The 20,895-nt window shown below is 41.5% G+C and overlaps 1 protein-coding gene across 1 annotated transcript in view; it reads left to right on the top strand.

Moving 5' to 3' along the window:
* Positions 1–20,895, top strand: part of LOC131228696 (subtilisin-like protease SBT2.4) — a 69,607-nt gene that overhangs the window by 26,113 nt on the left and 22,599 nt on the right. The window contains exon 3 of the mRNA XM_058224538.1: positions 1,441–1,847. Coding sequence (XP_058080521.1) covers positions 1,441–1,847 — 407 coding nt within the window. The remainder of the gene's footprint in view (positions 1–1,440; positions 1,848–20,895) is intronic.

The raw sequence follows: 20,895 nt of genomic DNA, 5'->3' as shown, positions 1-20,895 counted from the left end.
GTAGAAACAGTCTCTGTGTGGAATTATATGGAACAAAGCACATAAATATAAAATTCATTAATGGGTCAGATTCTCCTACAGAATTATTGTCGACAACACTCTCATTCTTGGATAAATTGTCTTTATCGGATAGGTCTCAATGAAAATCCTTTGAATTTGATGCTAGATCATGTGAATCAGGTTTAGAATTTTAGTGATTTGCTTTCCTTAGTTTATAATTTTTGCACACGTGATCAATATTTCTACAATTCCAACACTATACTTGTTTGCACCCCTTTTGACTTAGATATCGTGTGATCTATTCTACTAGTACAATTCCCAGATTGTGAATAGGGCTTCTCAATGGGCTGGGCTGGAGTAGGTCTTTTGCCCAGATTTTGAACTGTTTTAGGATATGCCGTCAGGCGGGCTCTATTCAAAATTCTAATTTTTCATGCCCAAACTTGAAGGGCACCAACAGTGAGATTATTGGATTGTGAAAAAAAAAATAAAAAAATTGCTCATAGGTGGGCAGTCCTGGTACAATCATGTTAGGACCTTAATGCATTTGCATAATTTGACAACTTGAAAAGACTTGATCTGAGTGGCCCAAATTGACATGACTGGACCAGATTTCATCATAACTCAAGAAAAGTTCAATCCAGTCAACAACACAATCAAAACTTGAGAAAAACTCTATTCAACTTAAATATTAAATAAATAAATAAAACTCAACGCAACTCCATGAAAACTTCACACACACACACACACACAAAAATAAAAATAAAAAACTCTACTGCAATCAGCACAAGTCAGCATTATTTATATATTATTTGTACTTCTTAAATGTTAAATAACACTAAAACAACAAGCTCAAGAAATCACCTGTGCTTCCGAGTAGACTCAACTGGAGCAGAATTCATGTGAGTTTGTGTTTTAAAACCATGGGCATTTGATTATCCAAGGCACATACCCTCATGCAAGATAGATCCAATTCGTTTTAATGGCCATTTTTTTGCTAATATCCCCTGTGAAGTTGTAATGTGTATGTGTTTGCAACATCCCCAAAGCTTTTAATTGACATGTTAGATGTGTACTCATCAATCTAAACCATCCACTCTTGTACATCTGGAGATAAGCCATGGTTAAAATAAATAAAAAAATTAAAAATAAATAAATAAATAAATCATACCAATCAGATGATCCTAAACATCCATCCAATCAATAACGTGGAAAATGAACAATTAAGATTGAGCAGGAAAATTTAACGCCAATCATCATTTTTGAAACATTTATTCCATAAATCCTACTTTCTATTGCTTATGATTCCAAAGTAGTATTTTGCTTCAGTGATTCTAACCATGTGAACTATGGCTTTTAAACAATAGAGAGTTATTGCAATTCATTTCAATTGAGCATCCAAACACTCCTTTATATTTTAATATAGCTAGCATGTCACAGGTCAACAAGCTTAAATCTGCACAAGGAGTGAGCTTGATAGAAAAAGATAGAGGTGCTAAGCTAATGACAACTTACACTCCTCGATATCTTGGGCTAACTGGGCCCACAGGCATGTGGACCCAAGAAGGAGGAGAGGAAAATGCAGGCGATGGTATTGTTATCGGGATCATTGACACGGGAATCGATCCGACGCACCTAAGCTTCGCTTATGATCCCCTCAATCCGTTCCAGGCGGGCCTTCCTCAGTTCTCCGGCGGCGTCTGCGAGGCAGGCCCTCACTTCCCATCCACTTCATGCAATGGGAAGATAGTGTCTGCCAAGTACTTTGCAGCTGGAGCTGCAGCGTCCATGCCTCTTAATGCTTCCAAGGATTTCTTATCGCCCTTTGATGCAGTGGGACATGGGAGGTACGCAAAATTAAAAGTAGTTTAAGGTGCGCTTGGTTACACCAAATATCATGAAACTTGATGATATAAATCATGTGCAACCAAAAGCACGAGAATGCTGACGCTATATTTGGTCTGGATAAGATTTATGCAGGGTTAAACCCGATGAGGTCGATCACCGTTTTCTTCAAGGATAACTACATCAAATTCACGAAGCTTCTCTACACTCCTCACATATACTTCTTGAATCACGAGTAAAAAGCAAGAAAATATAAATAATATTCATGAAAATTCATAAATTGATTCATGATTGAAATAAACCAGTCTACAACACTTTAAATAGGAATACCAAGCCTTAGAAGAAGTTTTAGAATTAAACTATAAATAAAACTCCCGAAAATTCATAACTCACTATAAATAGTAAATTTACTATTGATAGTAAGTGTCTTATGTGGCTTAAAATCTCGCAAATTCGGCATGGGCAACCCGGCATCACCAGGTTGGTTGGTTGAAGTAGCTTCTCCTATCCCCAAAATCATATATTGTAAATCGAGTAACTCATTCTGATTTACGAGATATGCCTGCTGTAAGGTTCTGACGGTCCGGATCACCTCCACCTCCAATTGGGCCTTCTCCGGTCTATCTTGGACATGAAAGTGCCTGCGACCCGCTCTACATCAGGGTCCCACCAGGTCCGGCCGGATCAACAAAATTAGGCTTAAGGCCTTTCGGACCTAGAACAGCATGCCTAAGCCTCGCATATCAAAAGTTTATTGGGCCCGGGCTGCCCTACCCGTTCTGAAATTGATCAATCCTTGTTTCCCCGCATAGCTCGGAGAGAAATAGACATTTGATAAAATAAAAACTAAGATTCACATATGTACCAGCATGGCATGATAGGTCCAAAATCCAATCCATTCATCACAACGGCACTACTATTTTGATACACTAGCCCAATAATCAGGTTGATCCACTAATCAGATGGACCACAGTTTGAAAAACAAATGTACAATTTTGAACAATTGGTTGAAATTTTCTAACCCATCCACCACCTGTGTTATTGATCCAACCTGATTTTATTTTTGCAAAAAACATGTTGTATGTTAGCACGTGTGGTGGGTACACGAGCTTCAATGCACCATGTGGGCTTGTGGCTTAGAAAAGTTCTTACTTGTATGTGCACCAATATTCATCAATGTGACAAATATTACCAAGATTTTGGAAAAATCACAAAATGGTGGGTCACATTTCTATCACCATAATATATGGAAAATGGATGACACAACATATTTAAATTTTAAAGCTCTTTAATTATTTAACATAAATACTTTTAAGTGACTTTCACCTCACAATTGCTACTTTAAAAAAAAAATTAAAATTAAAAAATTAAAAAAAAAAAAAAAAAACTTTCATACATTTACGAAAAAGCGTCCTTCCTCACTTACTAATGAGGGTAAAAAGGCTTAAACAACCTTTTATAACCGAGCCGTGCATTAGGGGCGCCGATTAGGTGATTACCCGATCGTAGGCCCACCTTGATGTATATGTTGTATATCCACACCATTTTTCTGTTTTCCGGTTCTTTTTAGGACATTATCTCAAAAATGAAGCAAATCCAAATCTCAAGTGGACCCACCATTAAAAACTTCTTAGGGCCCACTATAATGTTTGTTTGCCATCCAATGTGTTGATAAGGTCACACTGACTTGAATGAAGGGAAAACACAGATATCGGCTTGGTCCAAGACTTTTGTGGCCCATTTGAAGTTTTTAATGGTGAATCACCCTTGTTCCCTGTGGTGTAGTCCACCAAAAATTAAGATCTGCTTCATTTTTGTGCTCATTTTCCTAAAATAATGATCAAAATGAATGGGCGGCATAGATAAAACACATACATCATTCTGGGCTCACAGAGCATAGTTTCCAGTATCAGTATACAATTGGTGTCCCGATACATGAGACGGAGTTCCTGCGACACAAAGCCCTGTGTGGCCCACTGCATTTTCCATGTAAAATGCACTCCATCCATCAGTTTGGCAAGCTCATCTTACAATGAAAGTCCAAAATAAACTAGATCCACTATGTGGGCCACAACACAAGGAAAAGTGGGGATTATTCATCCCCATTATCATCATTCCTCGTTAAAGCCAATCAGGGGTATATTACGTGTGATTTATACAAATATGCACGGTGTATTTAGATATTTGAAAAGATTTCTTAGCAAACAATAGCAGGACGTATCAAACAGTGCCACGTCAATGCCTAAGAGACCAATGAAGAAGCAATCGTGCAAGAATGGTTACAAGATAGAAGGCCAAGGGAGAAACAGAGGAAGTCAAATAGTAGCGAACAGTTATAACAACCGTCAGAATGTGAAAAGGATCCAGATAGCCAGGTTAAAATTATAAATAAAAGAAGAATGCAAGAGGAAGAATTCATCTCATATCAACACAATCAAACTAAATATATCTTTCAAATTATCCTTTCAATTACCAAACAATTTACATTCCATAGTGTAATCATTTATTTTTCCTGTCAAACAAATTACAGGTTCGTTGCTTTGAGTTCTTCAAATTCCCTGACAGCTGACTCCTTGGCCTTCATAGCCAGTGCACGTTTATGTCAAATAACCATTTACTCCAAAAGCTTAAGTTACCAGAGTGTGGTGTATCAATGCATATTAAGGGACTTTATCAACTCCGCACGAGAACATACTGATGAGGGTGGAGGAATGCTCACCCCACAAATAGGCTGGGCTTGATTTCCCGGTCCTTAGGCCGAACCTGATTTTTCCTGACCACCCGTGGGAGAATAATATATTAGCGAGGCATATTTTCTACTCTCGAGATTCGAACATAGGACCTTCTACTTTGATACCATGTCAAACAACCATTTACATTGTTTGACAGTTTACTTCTCCATGACAGTCGCTGGTCTGTGAGTTTGTGGAGAAGGTCGATGACTACTTTGAGGCATCGGTTAACGGCTATGAACTTCTGCTTGGCCCTCAATTTTTCAGACTTTTCGAACTCTTCACGAGTCTGATAGAGTTCTATCTGGGACTCGATGAAGTTTCGTTGGTCCAGATTGTTTAGCCAATCACACCCTGGATAGAGTTGTTGGGCAACGGAGAGGTCGGTGAAGAGGTTGCCAAGTACAACCTCCATGGATCGTAATATCTCTTGTCAAAGCAATGTTGACAGGTCAAATACAGTCAAATCTTCCAAGCTACATCATAGCGAGCTGAAAGAGTCGCGGACTCGGCTCAGAGGGCCGATAGTTCCATCAGAGGGGCAGAACATCGTTCAAGTTCAAAATCGGCCTTGGAGTATGCCTCTCCAAGCCGCTGGAGGTTCGAAATGACCTTGAGAACCTATTGTAGAAGTTTATCAGTCTTGGCTGCTTCAGTCGCATCCCTAAGGGATAAGCATCATGGAGAAAAGGGGAGTGGGAGGAGTCAATCCCTTTCTCGAGGATTTCTTTTAAAACCCTCAAGGATTGAAGAAGAAAAAAGAAGAATCCACGGCGTCAAGGCTCGCTGCTGAGATTTCTTATTCGCGGTGTGTTGCAAATTTGAATGGGGAGTGCTCTTTTATAAAGGTCATGAGGAGTAATAAATACATGCATCAGATAGGGTTCGACGGTTGGGAATCTGAAGCAGGCGATTGGGTTGTCGATTCATTTCTGAGAACATAGGGGGTGCAATGGAGTAAATGAGGTTCCTCAAGGAACGTTGCGTATTTACTCCTACTGAGTTAGCATAAGGTGGAACATACGTGAATTAAAAATTTAAAAAAAAAAACAAAGTATTAAGCGACCAATTAGTGATAAAGAAACTTGGTCGTTGTAGGAACACTATCGAACCAATTATATTTTCTGAACATCTGTAGCTGTGACCAATGGTAGAAGATTTAGTACCTGGGAAAAAAAACCATTACATACCTTACCAGAATATCAATCTTATTGATAAAAAGAGAGATTTATTTAATAACATTGCCGGTCATTAACTGCATAACACATGCACGAAAGAGAAATAGAAAGGGGAACAAAAGATGACCGAGCAACTTAAATCTTCATTCCCTCGAACTCCTCAAGGAGAGCTTGCATCTCGGCCTCATTATTCTCTTGTTTAGGTGTCCAATCTGGTCCTTTCTTGATGATAATCGAAAGAAGGTGAAGCAGCTAGTCGACGTAGATACTGTTTGAGGGCACCATGTTTTCGACTTCTCTCTTTGCACTAAGACTTATTTTCAACTGCATCTGGTAGATAGTGATCTGTTTGTCCATAAATGAGAGGTCTTCTAGAATGACCACGTCTTTGGCGAAGAAGGAACATTCCCATTCCTTGAGCACTTCCATTAGTCCAGTGCGATAGGCTTGCAACGCATGGAGCATGGTGTGATTAAACTGGTGCGTCTGAACCCAGCATAATCGGTTGTACCAAGCCAGTTCACGAGCCTTGCTCACCCCCGTAGAATCTTCTTTAGCCGATACTTGTTGGTGGAGGTATCCACAAAGCATTTCATAATAGAAGGTAAGCTTGAGATAACGACATCCCATAGGATGAAGACGCTTTAGCTTTTAAAGGAGTTCTCCGAGCGCAGCCTCTGATTCAGCCGCAGTGGAAGCCTCTTTGATGAAATAGTTTGCATCAAAGAGTAATGAGGATTGACAAAATTCCACTTAGCCCCACTTGAATATCTCCTTCAAATAACTTGCAGCACCAGCGATGAAAGAAGAATGGTTGGAAGCCATGGAAACATGACAGAGGTATAAAGACGAGGTTATTGTGAATTCGAATGAAATTTAGACCAGTTTAAATAGGTAAATTTTGTACCCACGATTCAGAGCGATTATGACAAGAAAGTCAATACATGTTCCAAGCAACCAAGAACGCGTAGTGATTAAGGTTTCAAATTCGAAATGAGCCCATGATGTATCGGATTTTAAGCGCCAAGTCAGTAGTCAGTTACATAAAAGAGCATAAAACAAACTAAGGCATGAAAAGAACAAAACATGTTCGATGGTTGATTATATTGATAAGTGATTTTTTATGCTTGTAAAGTAGTCTCCTGTTTAACTACTGATCGACAAAGTCGACCAATGTTGGTTGTTTGAGTCTTAATAGACTTGTTAATCACTTGACCATCTCCTTTCAGCGGATGTGTTCTGCATGTTTCTCCACATAGTCCCTCTTTAAAGTTATTAGCTCCGCTTCTGGAGCTGTAATTCTGACCTCCATATCCTCGAGCTCGGTCCCAGAGGTCTTTAATTCAGCAGTGCCAGAAACAAGGTCGTTAATGATGTCCTTGGCAGAAGCCATTTAAGACTCTGTTGTGGAATGTTCCACTTTGATTCGGTCGACAATAGCACATACATGGTTGTGTGCTTAGACGAATCCCAAATATTCCGTAAGAATTAGTATTTTATCTACCAGGTTGGGATTTGATCAAGAGTAAACACAAACACGATATGACTTGACCAATCGTTCAAGCTTATCAACCATCTCAGCCGTCAGAGATCCAGATGATCCCATTTGCAGGAGGATTTGAAGTTATGCTTTGAGGTTTTGCAGATTGCTCGAGAGAGGACGACTCGGCCACAACGATGTCTTCAATAAGGGCCTTCTCGAATGATAAAATGATATCCTCGTATGAAGGCCCATCTTGATTAAGAGAGGTGAGAGTCGGAGCATCACCCACCATTGATGGTATAGAAGTGGGTAGCAGATGTAAGTTGTGCTCTGAGACATCGACCATTACAACCTCCTCAGCCAAAACATTAGTTCCCCCATAAGCTGAAGATTCTTCAACTATTGAAGGAATTTGTTCGTCGAGTAAGGGAGGTGTTGGCTGAGAAGATAGTTTCTCACCAGAATGGTGGAGTGGCGCTTCATCTTCTTCTTCTTCCTAATCAACCGTAACAGGAAGTGTTGGAGGTATGTCGATTATGTATTCAAATGTTAAAGGAAGAGTTGTAACCTCATGAGAGCTATGAGATGGAATGGCCTCAACACTGACCAAATTCTCAGAAATTACGGGCTGGGTATCAACGATCTCAGGGGCATCGGTCGCTGATGGGTGTTGTTATAATGGTTGTGCCACAATGATTTGTTTGTCAGTGGTCGATAGCTCCCAGGTAACTGCAAGAAAAAGGTATAATTAATTAATATGAAAATCAAGATAATTCAAGATAATTATATATAGGTAAATAATTTCCACCTAAATCAGAATGGGCGGTGTAAGTGATGAATCATGTGTCAACGGCCTAAGGATTTTTTATAATCATCGTCAGCACTTGTGTTGAAGTAGCGAATGGTGGCGGATTGGGATGGTAAGGAGTAATATACTTTTCATCAAATGAGAGATCATGGTATTAAGTCTTTCTTGATCTTGATACCATTTATTTCAGCATTTATTATAATGAACTTCTTGGTGATGTTTCAAGCCTTCTTTGATTTCTTTTGAATAATCAACGATTGAGAGACCTAGCTAGTACTTAGTTTTAAAATATTTTTTGAAGGAAGATACATCATCGGCCAAGGAAGTACATGATGTCCGTCGGAGCTTTGATGGAGTCAGCAACGATCTATCCACAGTTATTGATTGAGGAGATGGATCGACGCGTTTAAGAACTAAGATAGGAGACTTTAGAGGTGGACCAAGTGAAGCTCCCAAGTCAAGAATTCTCTTCGGAGCTAATGAACCTTGGCGAATTGGTGGAGGTGCCAGAGTAGCAGAAATCTTCACTGCAATTTTCTAGCACTTCCAAGAAGCAGCAGCTGCTTCTATCAGTGAAGTTTGAGGGAAAGATATCGTGGTCGATCTGTCTTTGGCGTATTTATTTTTTGGCTTGGTGTACTGGCCGATGAGGGTGCTACCATCTTCTTTCCTTTAGGCTTAAGCTTTGAAGAAAGTTGGGATATAATCTCTTCAAGAGACTTATTCAGTAACCTTTGATAATGGCTTTCCCACCAAATGGAAAAAGTATCCATTGCTTGTAGTTGATTTGGATAGCAAGGAAGATCAAGAGCCAAACTGGCTTCTTGAAAAGAAGAATGGAGAGACCAATAGAGCTCGGCTTTGTCGGCGATCGGCTGACTAAAAGGGGGTTGGTTGCAAGTCTTCTGGGTAAATAGTTAAGAGATGCATTGAACAAAACCGAATTGTCGAGTGAGCAAATTCGGACAATACTATTCGATCCCGGCCTTGGCATTTTCACCGGAATAGATTGAACCTCCGTATGGAAAGTCTCAGCCGATGAGGTAGCTTTCTCAAGCCAGGTACGTCTATGATGCCTCATGATCGTTCTCCTGCGCATATCAGCTAGAAAACCAACTAGGACCATATTCCCCGTCGTGGAATGGAGTGAACGACCGATTCCATCTGCTTCTACCCGAAGAGAAAAACAATGTATTCGTATACACTGAAAAATAAAAAAGAAAAAAGAAAAAAAAAGGAGTATCTTGGGGAGTGGATGATACTCGCCATAGGAAGTACAGGTTGCTTCAGAATAGATGGAGTGATGTATAAGAAAGGGACATAAGTACTCGTACATTGACATCTAGAAAAGCCAAGTGGTCCTCCTCCAAGAAACAAACCTTTAGTGGTAACTTCATATATTCTTCTGTATAAGTGGCCGAGTACATAAGGCGTTAGGGCAAGTTTTTGACCTTAGGCAAGGGCGTCGGCTAGATAAACATATTCGGTGGTTATTTGCAGGGCATTCACATAGATCAGATGTCGACAGATTCAAAGTAGCAGAAAAGTTGTATGTTCTTCGTAATCAACCAGTCTGCTGGGATTACGATAGGCCTACATGAAGTGCGAATAAGCTTTTCAATCTTTGTTCGAGAAGTTCTTGGCCTCTTTCTGCATGAAACCGAGATAAATGGCTTCACCAAAAGGGAGAAGTTGGGTTAAAATTGCAATATCAAAAATTGTTGGATTCATGGGACCGCAATTAAAGAAAAATGTATTGGTCGACGAACTCCAAAATGCTGAAGCTGTGACAAAGAGGGGTGGATCTATTGGATAATCGTAGACGGGGAGCTTGATATACTCATAAATGCATGTTGCTTTCCATGTTGCCTTATGTTGAGATGAGACACGGGTAAACCAAGCATTTCATTTTGGAATGGGCTTCGGCCATGATCGAGGGTTCTTCAAGGCATTGATGGAATCAAAGATAGACTCGGATTGAATCAGTAGAGTTTCGCCAGAGCGGATGGGAAACAAAGGATCCATCATGCTAACTTCTTCAACTTGCATTGTCGAAGTGAACATTGGACCCAAATGGTAGTAATCATAGATGGGCAATTGAAAGACTGTCTTGTTGATGCACTTGTCAGCAAGAGCATCCATCATTGTAACAAGATCGTTTTGTTAGAATGACAGGGCGGAAGATGAAGAGGCAGCCATTACTCTAAAGAAATATTGGAATTCAAAGTTGCTCAGAAGAATAAGGAATGAGGGCGTAAGAATGAAAAAGAATTCGAAACAGCATTTATATTGTGTAACGCCCTGAAAATCGGGGGTCGAGTAAAAGTTCAACTCCCGAGTTCCAACGCATCACTTATGCAACATATTTTATTATGATTAAATGTTGTCTGTATTAGTGCATAAATATGAATAAGATTAAGCCTAATCAGCAAAACATAATCTAGGGACAGTTGTAATACGCAAGTGGAAGACTGAAACGAATATGTATAACTTTACAATCAGTATAAGTCCCCAAAGTATGTATGCATTGCCAGGTCAATAATTACATGTATTGTTTCAAAATACATAATATCAGAAATGTAATAGTTCACTACAAGTATAACCCTAAAGCCCCGTCGATTCAGAACGGCCTACGAGAACCCGCCTGAATACTGCATGTATGAGAATGCCTCCTCATCATCCTCAAAGTCCGGCTCTGCCTCCCAGGCTACTCCATCATCTGAACCTACAATAGGGTCTGGTTGGTATTCAAGACACCGTCCCGTAATGTGGGAGTGAGTGATCAACTCAGTGGAACAATAAAGCAAAGGTTAACATGTTATCAATTCAGTCAAGCAGTAATGATAAAGCAATACAGTCGAACATCCCTAAGTACTCTGATTAATGCAGGAATGGTATGAATAAATGATGCATGCCCTCGCCTGCACTCCCTCAGCGATCTTCATATAACGGTCACGCATGTCAGTCACTTCCTCAGTGCTCTGCCCAACGCCAAATGGCACATGCAGTGTGGTGCATAAACGTGATTATCAAGTTCTTATTAGTCCTTTTCATACAGCAAGATTGGGAAGCTAAGGTACCTCCCTTATATCAATTCCCAAACGATGATCCAATCTAGGGTCGTCAATCCTAGTAAATCTCATATAATGTTACGGTTCTAGGTCACTGCAAAGGGCTCATCACCTTATCAGTGCAGGCCTAGTATACTCTTGTTGTTATGTAAGGGCTCGTCGCCTCTACGCAGTCTTAGCGTACGCTCGAGGTCACTACAAAGGGCTCGTCACCTTATCAGTGTAGGCCGACAACTCGAATATAGTGTCCCATACCACCGTATTCGGGTCACGAGTCTGGGTTGCTCACTGGTCACTACGGGGAGGCTCGTCACCCCAGCGTAGGCCGATAGCTCGACCACGGTGTCCCATACCACCATGCCCGGCTCATGAGTCTTAGCAGATCGAGGTATCAAGGTTTAAAAGGGTTTTCACTAGTGAGTTTGGTACCTTAGATTCAAGCAGTCGCGTCCATACATGGTGAACATACATCGGTCAATCGGGTTACTTGACGAGCTCGACTAGTACGAGCGCACTTTGAATTAATCGGCATGGAGTGCATAAGCACTCCGTGTGGCCTAACCACTGCCGACATCCCAAGTACGGCTCGGATTCATCGATCACGTCCTATGTGGCGAAACAACCTCAGCCACCTATTCAGTGCCTGTTACCGTTTGCCTGGACTATTTCGTAGTCCCAAACACATTCAATTATAACAGAAAATCATACAAACAAATCAGAACAGTAATGGATCAATAATTCCAATCATACTAGCACATGAGCATTTGATGGATTTCAACTTAAACATGAATTCACACATATATAATCCCTAAGTAAAACAGACAAAGAATGTAAGTTATATGGAGGAAATCATACACATCGTTAAGATAGTTGAGAATCTCTTCTCAACGCTCATATAACGTACAATTTATTACACACTTGTTCATTTAGACATTTCTACAAACACTTAGACTACATATTCCAACATACATGATGTATGTTGGTGATAGCACGTATTAGGGCAAATCCTTTCACTAAGGAATTGTGTCACGCCCCGAGCTCAGAAACCGGGCTCACAAAATTCCCGATCGCCGAATCCGGCACCGACAGCCACCGTAGAACCCCATTCTCGGCTCCCGGTACCCATTTACTAGGTTTCGATCCTAGGATCCCACAAGGAGGATTTCTAATATCATTTGATTCGTAATGAGCATAATAAAAGCATAACCCACAAACAATAACCACAAGAACACCATCACAAAATCCACTATGATCAAAACTTTGAGTACAATGCGTATGTCAGGGAAATACAATATACTGAAAGTAACAAAAACTCCAAAAGCTCGACTGCACTCCAACGGCAGCGAAGCTATGGCTGCATCCTGGCGTCACTTGCACACATCAATCGTGCATAAACTTATAGAAAGCTTAGAGGGTGGTGTAAGTATGTGCGCAATATGAGCGTGCTCAGGATGCAAGATCAAAGAAATGCGGAATCATGCTGATGAACACATGTATGCAATCAGCCGTACCAAGGCCATATGGGGCAAAACATGAATGCGATCGGCCACATCAAGGCCATGCGATGCAGAATGCAAGTCAAGCATGTCAATCCTCATCCACATATCAATGCAGCTCCTCACTAGAGCATCAAATCAATGCGGTTCTCAATCTGGATAATCACCGGGGTCAAGTACACTCTACGCCAGCTTGCCGCACCTATCCGGACGCACAACTGGGAGGGTGAAAGAGACCTCACTATCCGCCTGCCAATATCAGGCCCGACTCGTCGATAGCGGACCGATTCCTCAAGCTGGTCAAACTCAATCTAGAAATTGCCCCCTCACTCAGGCGGGTAAGGTCACTCCCCTTTTCAACCGACCACGACACAGTGGGAGACGCGGCCTACTGGTATACGGCTCTCGCGCGCTCGTGTATCCACTCGGTCTCGACGTTGGAGTCATCCTCTGGTACCATCAGGTTTAGGGATTTTCACCCAGAGACATCTATGGCGCCCGTATGCTAGAACTAAATATTTTCGGTATCCAATCCTGCCATCCATGATGTGTCCGTGGAGGCTATAGCCATGATGTCGCTAGGGCATATAGTAACTACAATCACACAAATGTAAGTGCATGAGTCACACTACCAGTCATGCAACAATCCTACGTGTACCATGCACTTATATGGGGCAACTCAGCCTATCAGGGAGCCCATAAACAGTCCGCCCAAAAGCATATGCTATGATCGGTCACTCCTCATATCAGGCCTACATATGATGTGTATGATCATGAATCATGGATCTATATTAAACATATATAAAGAGATGGGCTCTGTGTATAACGGAGATGGGCCTAGACGGCCTACTTCCTACAAGTATGGGCCTATCAGTGGGCCTTAGGGAGAGTTATAATGTGGACATTTAACCAACATTATTCATTCAATGTGGACGTCAAACCATCATTGCTCCCAAGGCGTAGCCCACTACAATAGTCAACACATGAACCATGGTAGAATCACGTTGTAATGGACCTCATGTACAACCCATTGGGCCTCGACCCATGGGCCTTCAATACATCAAATGGGCCTCAAACCATTGTCTCATATATATCAAAGTGGGCCTTAATGGGTGACCATGAATACATTAAGATGGGCCTCAACTAATGGCCTTATACAAATCAAAGTGGGCCTCAATGGACAGCCCATAAATACATCAGAATAGGCCTAGTCACATGGGCCTCATATGGCAGCCCATGATTGGCAGAATTAGAAGGACAGAGGGTCCGACACACTCATCACGGTGGACTTGCCTAGGGTGGCCCATATTTGGGGCACATAAATTGGGTGGACCCCACAAAATAAATGAACAGTGTGGATACAAAACATACATTAGTGGGTCCCGTGTGGGCCCACCATAAACGTTTATTTTCCATCCAATATGTGGATAAGGTCACACAAACCCTGGGGCCACTGTAATGTTTGTTTTCCAACCAAACTGTTCATAGGATCACATGGGCCTAAGGCCCACTATAATATTTATTTATCATCTGACCTGTTGGTAAGGTCACATGGACCAAGGGGGTAGGGCCCACTGTAATATTTATTTGCCTCCAATCTGTTCATAAAGTCAAGTGGACCAGGGCCCACCATAATGTATATTTGCATCCAGACCGTTGATAGGGTCACGTGGACCAAGGGGTCCACTGGAATGTTTATTTGCCACCTAAACCATTCATAGGGTCACAGTCAGGGGCCCACTGCAGTGTGGTTCGCAAATCCAGCCCACCCATTATGTGTGTCCCACTTGGCTAAGTGTTCAAACCAAGTTTCAGCCGCATCCAAATTTCAGGTAAGCCCCACCAAGTGTTTTTATATGTTTTTGGCATGTCTTCACATGATTTTAGATGGTGTGGCCCACCTGAGTTCCGTATACGGCTGATTTTTGGGGCGACCACCTGGTCCGTGGGGACCCATCAAATGCATGGTGTTGATGGTCGAAACGCATCAAGGTGGGGCCCACAGCTGGGTTGTGAGGGCCAGCTCATCCGTCCGCCTACCCATGCAGCCGCAGGCGCTACCTGCGTCTTCTGGCAGCAACGCTACTGCTGCTGTACCCCTTTTTTTAAAAAAAAAAACTAAAATTCGGTGGTTTTTGGTAGGTGGGGCCCACCTCGGATGAATCCAACCCAGCCATTGGTCCCTGTGGCTCGATACAATCCCAACGAGTCCAATATTGGACAGGTTTTGGTATACCAAACATCCGGCAGTATTTCAATGGTAAGAATATTGTTTCCTATACCATGGCCCACCAGGAAACCAGATCAGTCTCATTTTTCGGCTCAACGCCTAAAATGATCTGAGGAAGAGGATGGACGGCTTGGATTAAATGTATACATCAAGGTAGGGCCTACCTAAGTAGCCCACCCAAAAAGCCCCTTCTTTCTTTGTTAGCTTGAAAGTACACACCCTGTAAGTACACACAATCCGTGTTAGCCACCCCTGCCCAGTGTCCAGAGACGCTGGACGGCTACAGCATCATGGTGGGTCCCACATACATGTGGCCCACCTGCATGTATATACATATATATAATATATATATTATATATCATATTATTATATATAATATATAGAAGTAATGGTGTATTGGGTCCATCTAAACAATGGATGGTGTGGATCATCACCTGCAATAGGGTGGGTCATACTGTCTGATGTTGGTGGACGGAGTAGATATAACACATTTTGGTGGGATCCACACCATCACAATGGAAAGAGAGAGAGAGAGAGAGAGAGAGAGACAAGAGAGACGGTGATGGAGAGGAGGGACCCCGCCACTATGGGCCCTCCATTGATACAACACATACATCAAGTGGGTCCCACAACAAGTGGACCCTAAATTTTGAAATTAACGGTGGATCACCCACCTTTAGGCCTTCTCCTTGCTCCCTTAGGCTCCTAAGCTCCTTGCCTTCAACTTTGATGGAGGTTGATGGGGTTTGGATGGTTGAGATGGAAGATGAGAAGGTGTAGATGGAAGATGAGAAGGTGGACCATACTTGGGAGGGAGAGGGAAGCTTGGACGTGTGAGAGTTTGGGTTGCTTGGGAGATTGTTTGAGTAAATGAGAGAAAGAGAATATTAAGAGTGATGGATGGAGTGGTGGGTGTAATTAATGAGGTATGGGTTGGTTTGAAAAATGGGTAAAAGAGGGATGGTTTAGTTTGAAACTTTTTTAAAGAAGGAATGGTGAGGGAGAGAGAGGTTTGACTTGTGGAAAAAGGAGGAGTGGGGTGGTTGTACTTAAATAAGGGATGCATTTATGGTTGATTGATGAAACTTGTTGTAGAGATTCTCTCGAGATTCGCAACGCGCGGCGTTTATTCGGAATAAACGCAAACCGACATCTTCTAGCCTGGGTATCGGGTCGGTGTGTGAGTCACGGCGTTGGAACTGCGGCGACGACGCAGTCGCAAAGGTATAGGTTTCGGTTCGAACTGACTTAGGTATGCGGGACCCGGTTTAGGATCGTGCGCAAACGTCGGATACGGTGCGAAGGTTGCCGAAATTCGACCGGAAGGACCGCGGAAGCTAATGGAACGGTACGAACTAGGACACGGGTCTTACAAATTATCACATATACTCCAACCATATGTCTACAACAGTTGATAATGGCAAATCCATATCCAGAATCCATATACATACAAACATTTCAACAAACACAAGAATACACAATATTCAACATAGTTCATATATATATATATATATATATATATATGTGTGTGTGTGTGTGTGTGTGTGTGTGTGTAAAGTGCAGGAACAACATGTCTAAGCATGTGATAGCAATTCAAGTCAGTCATAAATCATTAACTGACATTGAAAGCCTTGAAAACCATAACCTAAACATTTATAGTCCGCACCTTTCGCCGATAGACTCGTAGCGAACTCAGTTTTAAAAGTTAAGTCTTGTCTACGGCACCACAATAACCTATAACAGGGAATAGGTTAGCTAATTCATCTATTACGCTAGTCGAAAACCCTAAGACAAGTTAGGATTAGGTTTTCTTACCTAAGTACGGAGTCAGAATCGCCTGTATACCGATACAGGAATGGTGGTTGAGTGCGTGGAGTAGCGGGATCGGATCCCAGGAAGAATCTCCAACTCTCGCTCTCACTCTCTCTTTTCCCTTCTCTTTTCTCTTCTCTCTCTCCTAGGGTTTCTCAAATTCATATGGGGTGAGAGAGAGGGTTTAAGGTCCTTATATAGGCCCAGGTTTGATGGGAATGGCCCCAGGGCCAAGGTATACTTAGGTTATATCCAAATACGGACTGTTCCGGTCCAACGGAGCACTTCTGGTAGCCCCTTTTCCCCGTACGGTCAGACTTAAGCTCCCTGACCATGGATCTAGGTCAGGCTGAGTTTTCGTTCCGATCGGGTTTGTAGATCAGCCGTGGCGGACCATTTTCAGTTCAACGGTCACGGTCACTCGATCAGGGTCACAAGTACACCGACATGTGTGTGACATTTCTCCTGATCTGAGGGTGTATTTGGGTCAGATTCTGACAGTCTGAATCCTTATATTTGGCCCGCAAGCGACACGACTCAAATTACTTAAATTCAAATTTTATTTCTAAATATTTTCACGTTTCTCACACACTTTGCTCCGGGCTCAAGTTGTGCATTTCTAGACAGAGTTAGGACTTGATTTTCGAGGGGGTTGTCAAGTCCAGTAATGCGATCATATCCGTATAGTTTCAGGGTAATCGGACTTTCGACGTGCGGCCCACGTCTGATACGGAGTTTCAGGATACTCTCGAGAGCAACCGGGTTTAGGGATAGATTCTAGATTTAAGGGTAAAGTAGTGTCAATGATTCTGCACGTTTTGGGTCTTGCAGATCATATTTAAAGTCATTAGTGCTAATTTCATAAGCACTCTAGTTTAGCACTTGCTAAAATTAACCTAATTTCTAAAGGTTTTGGTCCTATGCGATTTCTGCCTGAGGTGGTACTCGGATCCTTGTACGGATTTTTCCGAGACGTTACATATCGACCGAGAGAGAAGAGCATTTATTAGGGCATCATTACAATGGTGTAAGGAGCGATGTAAGAACACATGTCGACATAGGGTTCGACTCTTACTTCGATAAAGTGCGACTATTGCTGACGTGTTACGATGAATCAGTCGAAGACGGTTATCGGCTCGCTGTCATGTGTAACTAATAAATACCGCATTAATGAGGGGTCGCATATTACTTTCACCTTTTTCCAAAGGTGAAGCGATGCGGAGGCAATACTCATCCCCATTATCGTCATTCCTCATGAGAGCCAATCAGGTAGATTACGTGTGATTTATACAAATCTGTATGGTGTATTTAGAGATTTAAAAAGATTTCTTAGCAAACAATAACAGGACGTATCAAATAATGCTACATCAATGCCTAAGCGGCAGATGAAGAAGCAATCATGCAGGAACGGTTACAGGATAGATGGCCAAGGGAGAAACAGAGGAAGTCAAATAGTGGTGAACGGTTATGGCAACCGTTAGAACGTGAGAATGATCCAAATAGCCAAATTAAAGTTATAAATAAAAGAGGAATGCAAGAGGAAGAATTCGTCTCATATCAACCCAATCAAACCAAATCTATCTTTCAAATTATCCTTCAATTTACATTCCATAATGTAATCCTTTACTTTTCCTATCAAACAAATACATTTCTTAGTTTAATACTTTACTTCCAGTTTGTTGTTTACATTCCGTAGTGTAATCCGTAATGTTAACCAAGTAGCTGGTAGTTTTGGCTGTAATTTGAGTCTACACTCCCACGCTGGATTCAGTTTTTCACTCGAAAAGGCATTTTGCAATTGTTCTCCACAACCAACTATAAGAATCATTTTCTGATTTTCATTCATCTGTATTGAAAAGTATTTTCGAAAGGCAAAAGTATAACCCATCATCAGAAGATGAACCACACTCTCTAATATGGTTTGATCCTGTTAACACATTGAGCGAGTGGCTGAATAGGCGGCCAATCTCATTAGATCGCGGTCATACTCTACGTGTCTGCCTATCATGGCGCTTGGGTTATAGTTGTTCGGTTTGAATTGAGTCTCAATTTCAATTCTGGCATGCACACACACATATAGCTGAAAACCATGGCAACAGACTAAACACCAACTAGAAAAAAAATGAGCTGGCAGAACTAACGGATGGAGTGGATTTCATACGGACATACCAAGGGCCACACGTGACTTTATAGGAATATCACGTACGAATGGAAGGCAGTGCATGCTACTGTCCACATTTGGCAAGCAATCGCAAGGGATCCTAAGGGCCTGTTTGTTAACGCTGAAATTCTATACTTAATACGGAATGTGGAAAGCACTCGATGTTTGGTAGTGTTTGTTAACGCCTCTCCATCATTTTATGCCAAAAATTTTCAGTGAACGAGGTCTAACTTAATGGTGAATCCAGAACTGCAAACTTCTTTTTTTAATTCAATATTGCTTACATAATAAACAACCCAACTTTTAACGTGTGATACTTTTCTGGGCCCACCATGATTTATGTGTTACATCCACACCGTCCATCAACTTTTTTATATTATTCTAAAGCATGATCCCAAAAAATATGCACAACCAATGTTCAAGTCGACCACCTCACATAAAGTGGTGGAAATGGAACAACTACCATTAAAACCTTCATTAGGTCCATCGTGAGGTTATTTGCCATCTAACCTCTTCATAAGGTCGCACAGACCTGGATGAAGGGAAAACACAAAAATCAGCTTGATCGGAGCCTTTTGTGGCCCCAAGAAGGTTTTAATGGTATGCACCCAATTTCCATTGTTCCATGTAGTGTGGCCCACTTAAACCTTATATCTGCCTTTTTTTTTTAATCTTATTTTCTAAAATGATATGAAAAAAAAAATGGATGAACGGTGTGGATAAAACATATATATCATGGTAGGCCCCACAAAAGCCCTTGAATGTCCAATCTCTGGGTAATCCTGACCAGGGGATTTGACAATGGCAATTCTCAGCGCCAGCCTATTACATGAAGTTCTTGTGTCGGAAATCTACGGGGCACCCACCGTGATGTTTCTGATAAATCTAACCCGTCCATCCATTTTTTGAGCTCATTTTAGGACTTGATACCAAAAATAAACAGGATACAACACTCAAGTGAGCCGCATTAAAGGAAAAGGTGGGTAGGAAATTTCCTATAGTTGAAACCTCCTTAGGGTCGACAATGATGTTTACATGCCATCAATATCATTAATAACGTCATTCCTACGGATATGAACTGAAACCACAAATATTAGCGCATTCAAAACTTCTGTAGCCCCAAGAACATTTCAACTATGGACGGATTCAGCCCATTTGAGTATTGGATCTAGATCATTTTTGGCCCCCTAGGCCCCACTTAGGTTTCTAGGGCAGAACTTCCTGCTAAAGTCTTTGGCAGGAAATCCGCGTCCGGATCTAGGCGAGGGATAAGGTGCGACCCGAGATCACTGAGGTGGGTGGGACCCTTGACTGTGGGGTCCACCATGATGTTTTTGCAAAAATGAAGTGGATCCAAAACTCAAGTAGGCCACACGAGAGGAAATAGTAGAGATTCAATGACCACCTTTGAAACATTAGTATGGCCCCAAAAGTTTTGTATCAGCCCAAGTATTTTGTTTTTACACTTCATTCCAATGTTCATGACCTTATAAACGATTTGGATGGCATATAAACATCAAGGTAGAGCCAAGGAAGGTTTCAATGGTAGACATTTCTTTCTCCAATTTTCTCTCTCATGTGGCCCACTTGAGTTTTGGATCCACCTCATATTTGGTCCTGTGTCCTAAAATGAGCCCACAAAATGGATGGATGGGTGGAGTTCTCACTAACATTATGGTGGGCCCCACCTAGCATATCAATAGGTTGGATGGCAATAAACATTCCCGTGGAATCCATGAAGTTTCAATGGTAAGGATTCAATTATGATTGCTTCATATGGGTAAATGTGTCAAATTAACATATTTCCAACATTTCAAATGTTAGTTAATAAATTAGTTATTCTAGATTCATTATTAGTTTTCTGACTTCATATTAGACTTTAGATTTAGATTTCAGATTCATTTCAGAAATCCAAGGACTCAAATCGTATGAATATGTAAAATACAGAATTGCCAATCTTAACAAGAAAAGGAGGGAAACGGATACTCAATTTAAAGTAAGTAAACAAAATTCCATACTCGATCTCATAGATCGATATAGAATTATGTGGAAAGCGGTATTCAATGAAAGTGGCATGTA

This window comes from Magnolia sinica, chromosome 16, assembly GCF_029962835.1.
Source record: "Magnolia sinica isolate HGM2019 chromosome 16, MsV1, whole genome shotgun sequence".
Classification (NCBI taxonomy): Eukaryota; Viridiplantae; Streptophyta; class Magnoliopsida; order Magnoliales; family Magnoliaceae; genus Magnolia; species Magnolia sinica.
This window is presented reverse-complemented; position numbering and strand designations above follow the sequence as displayed.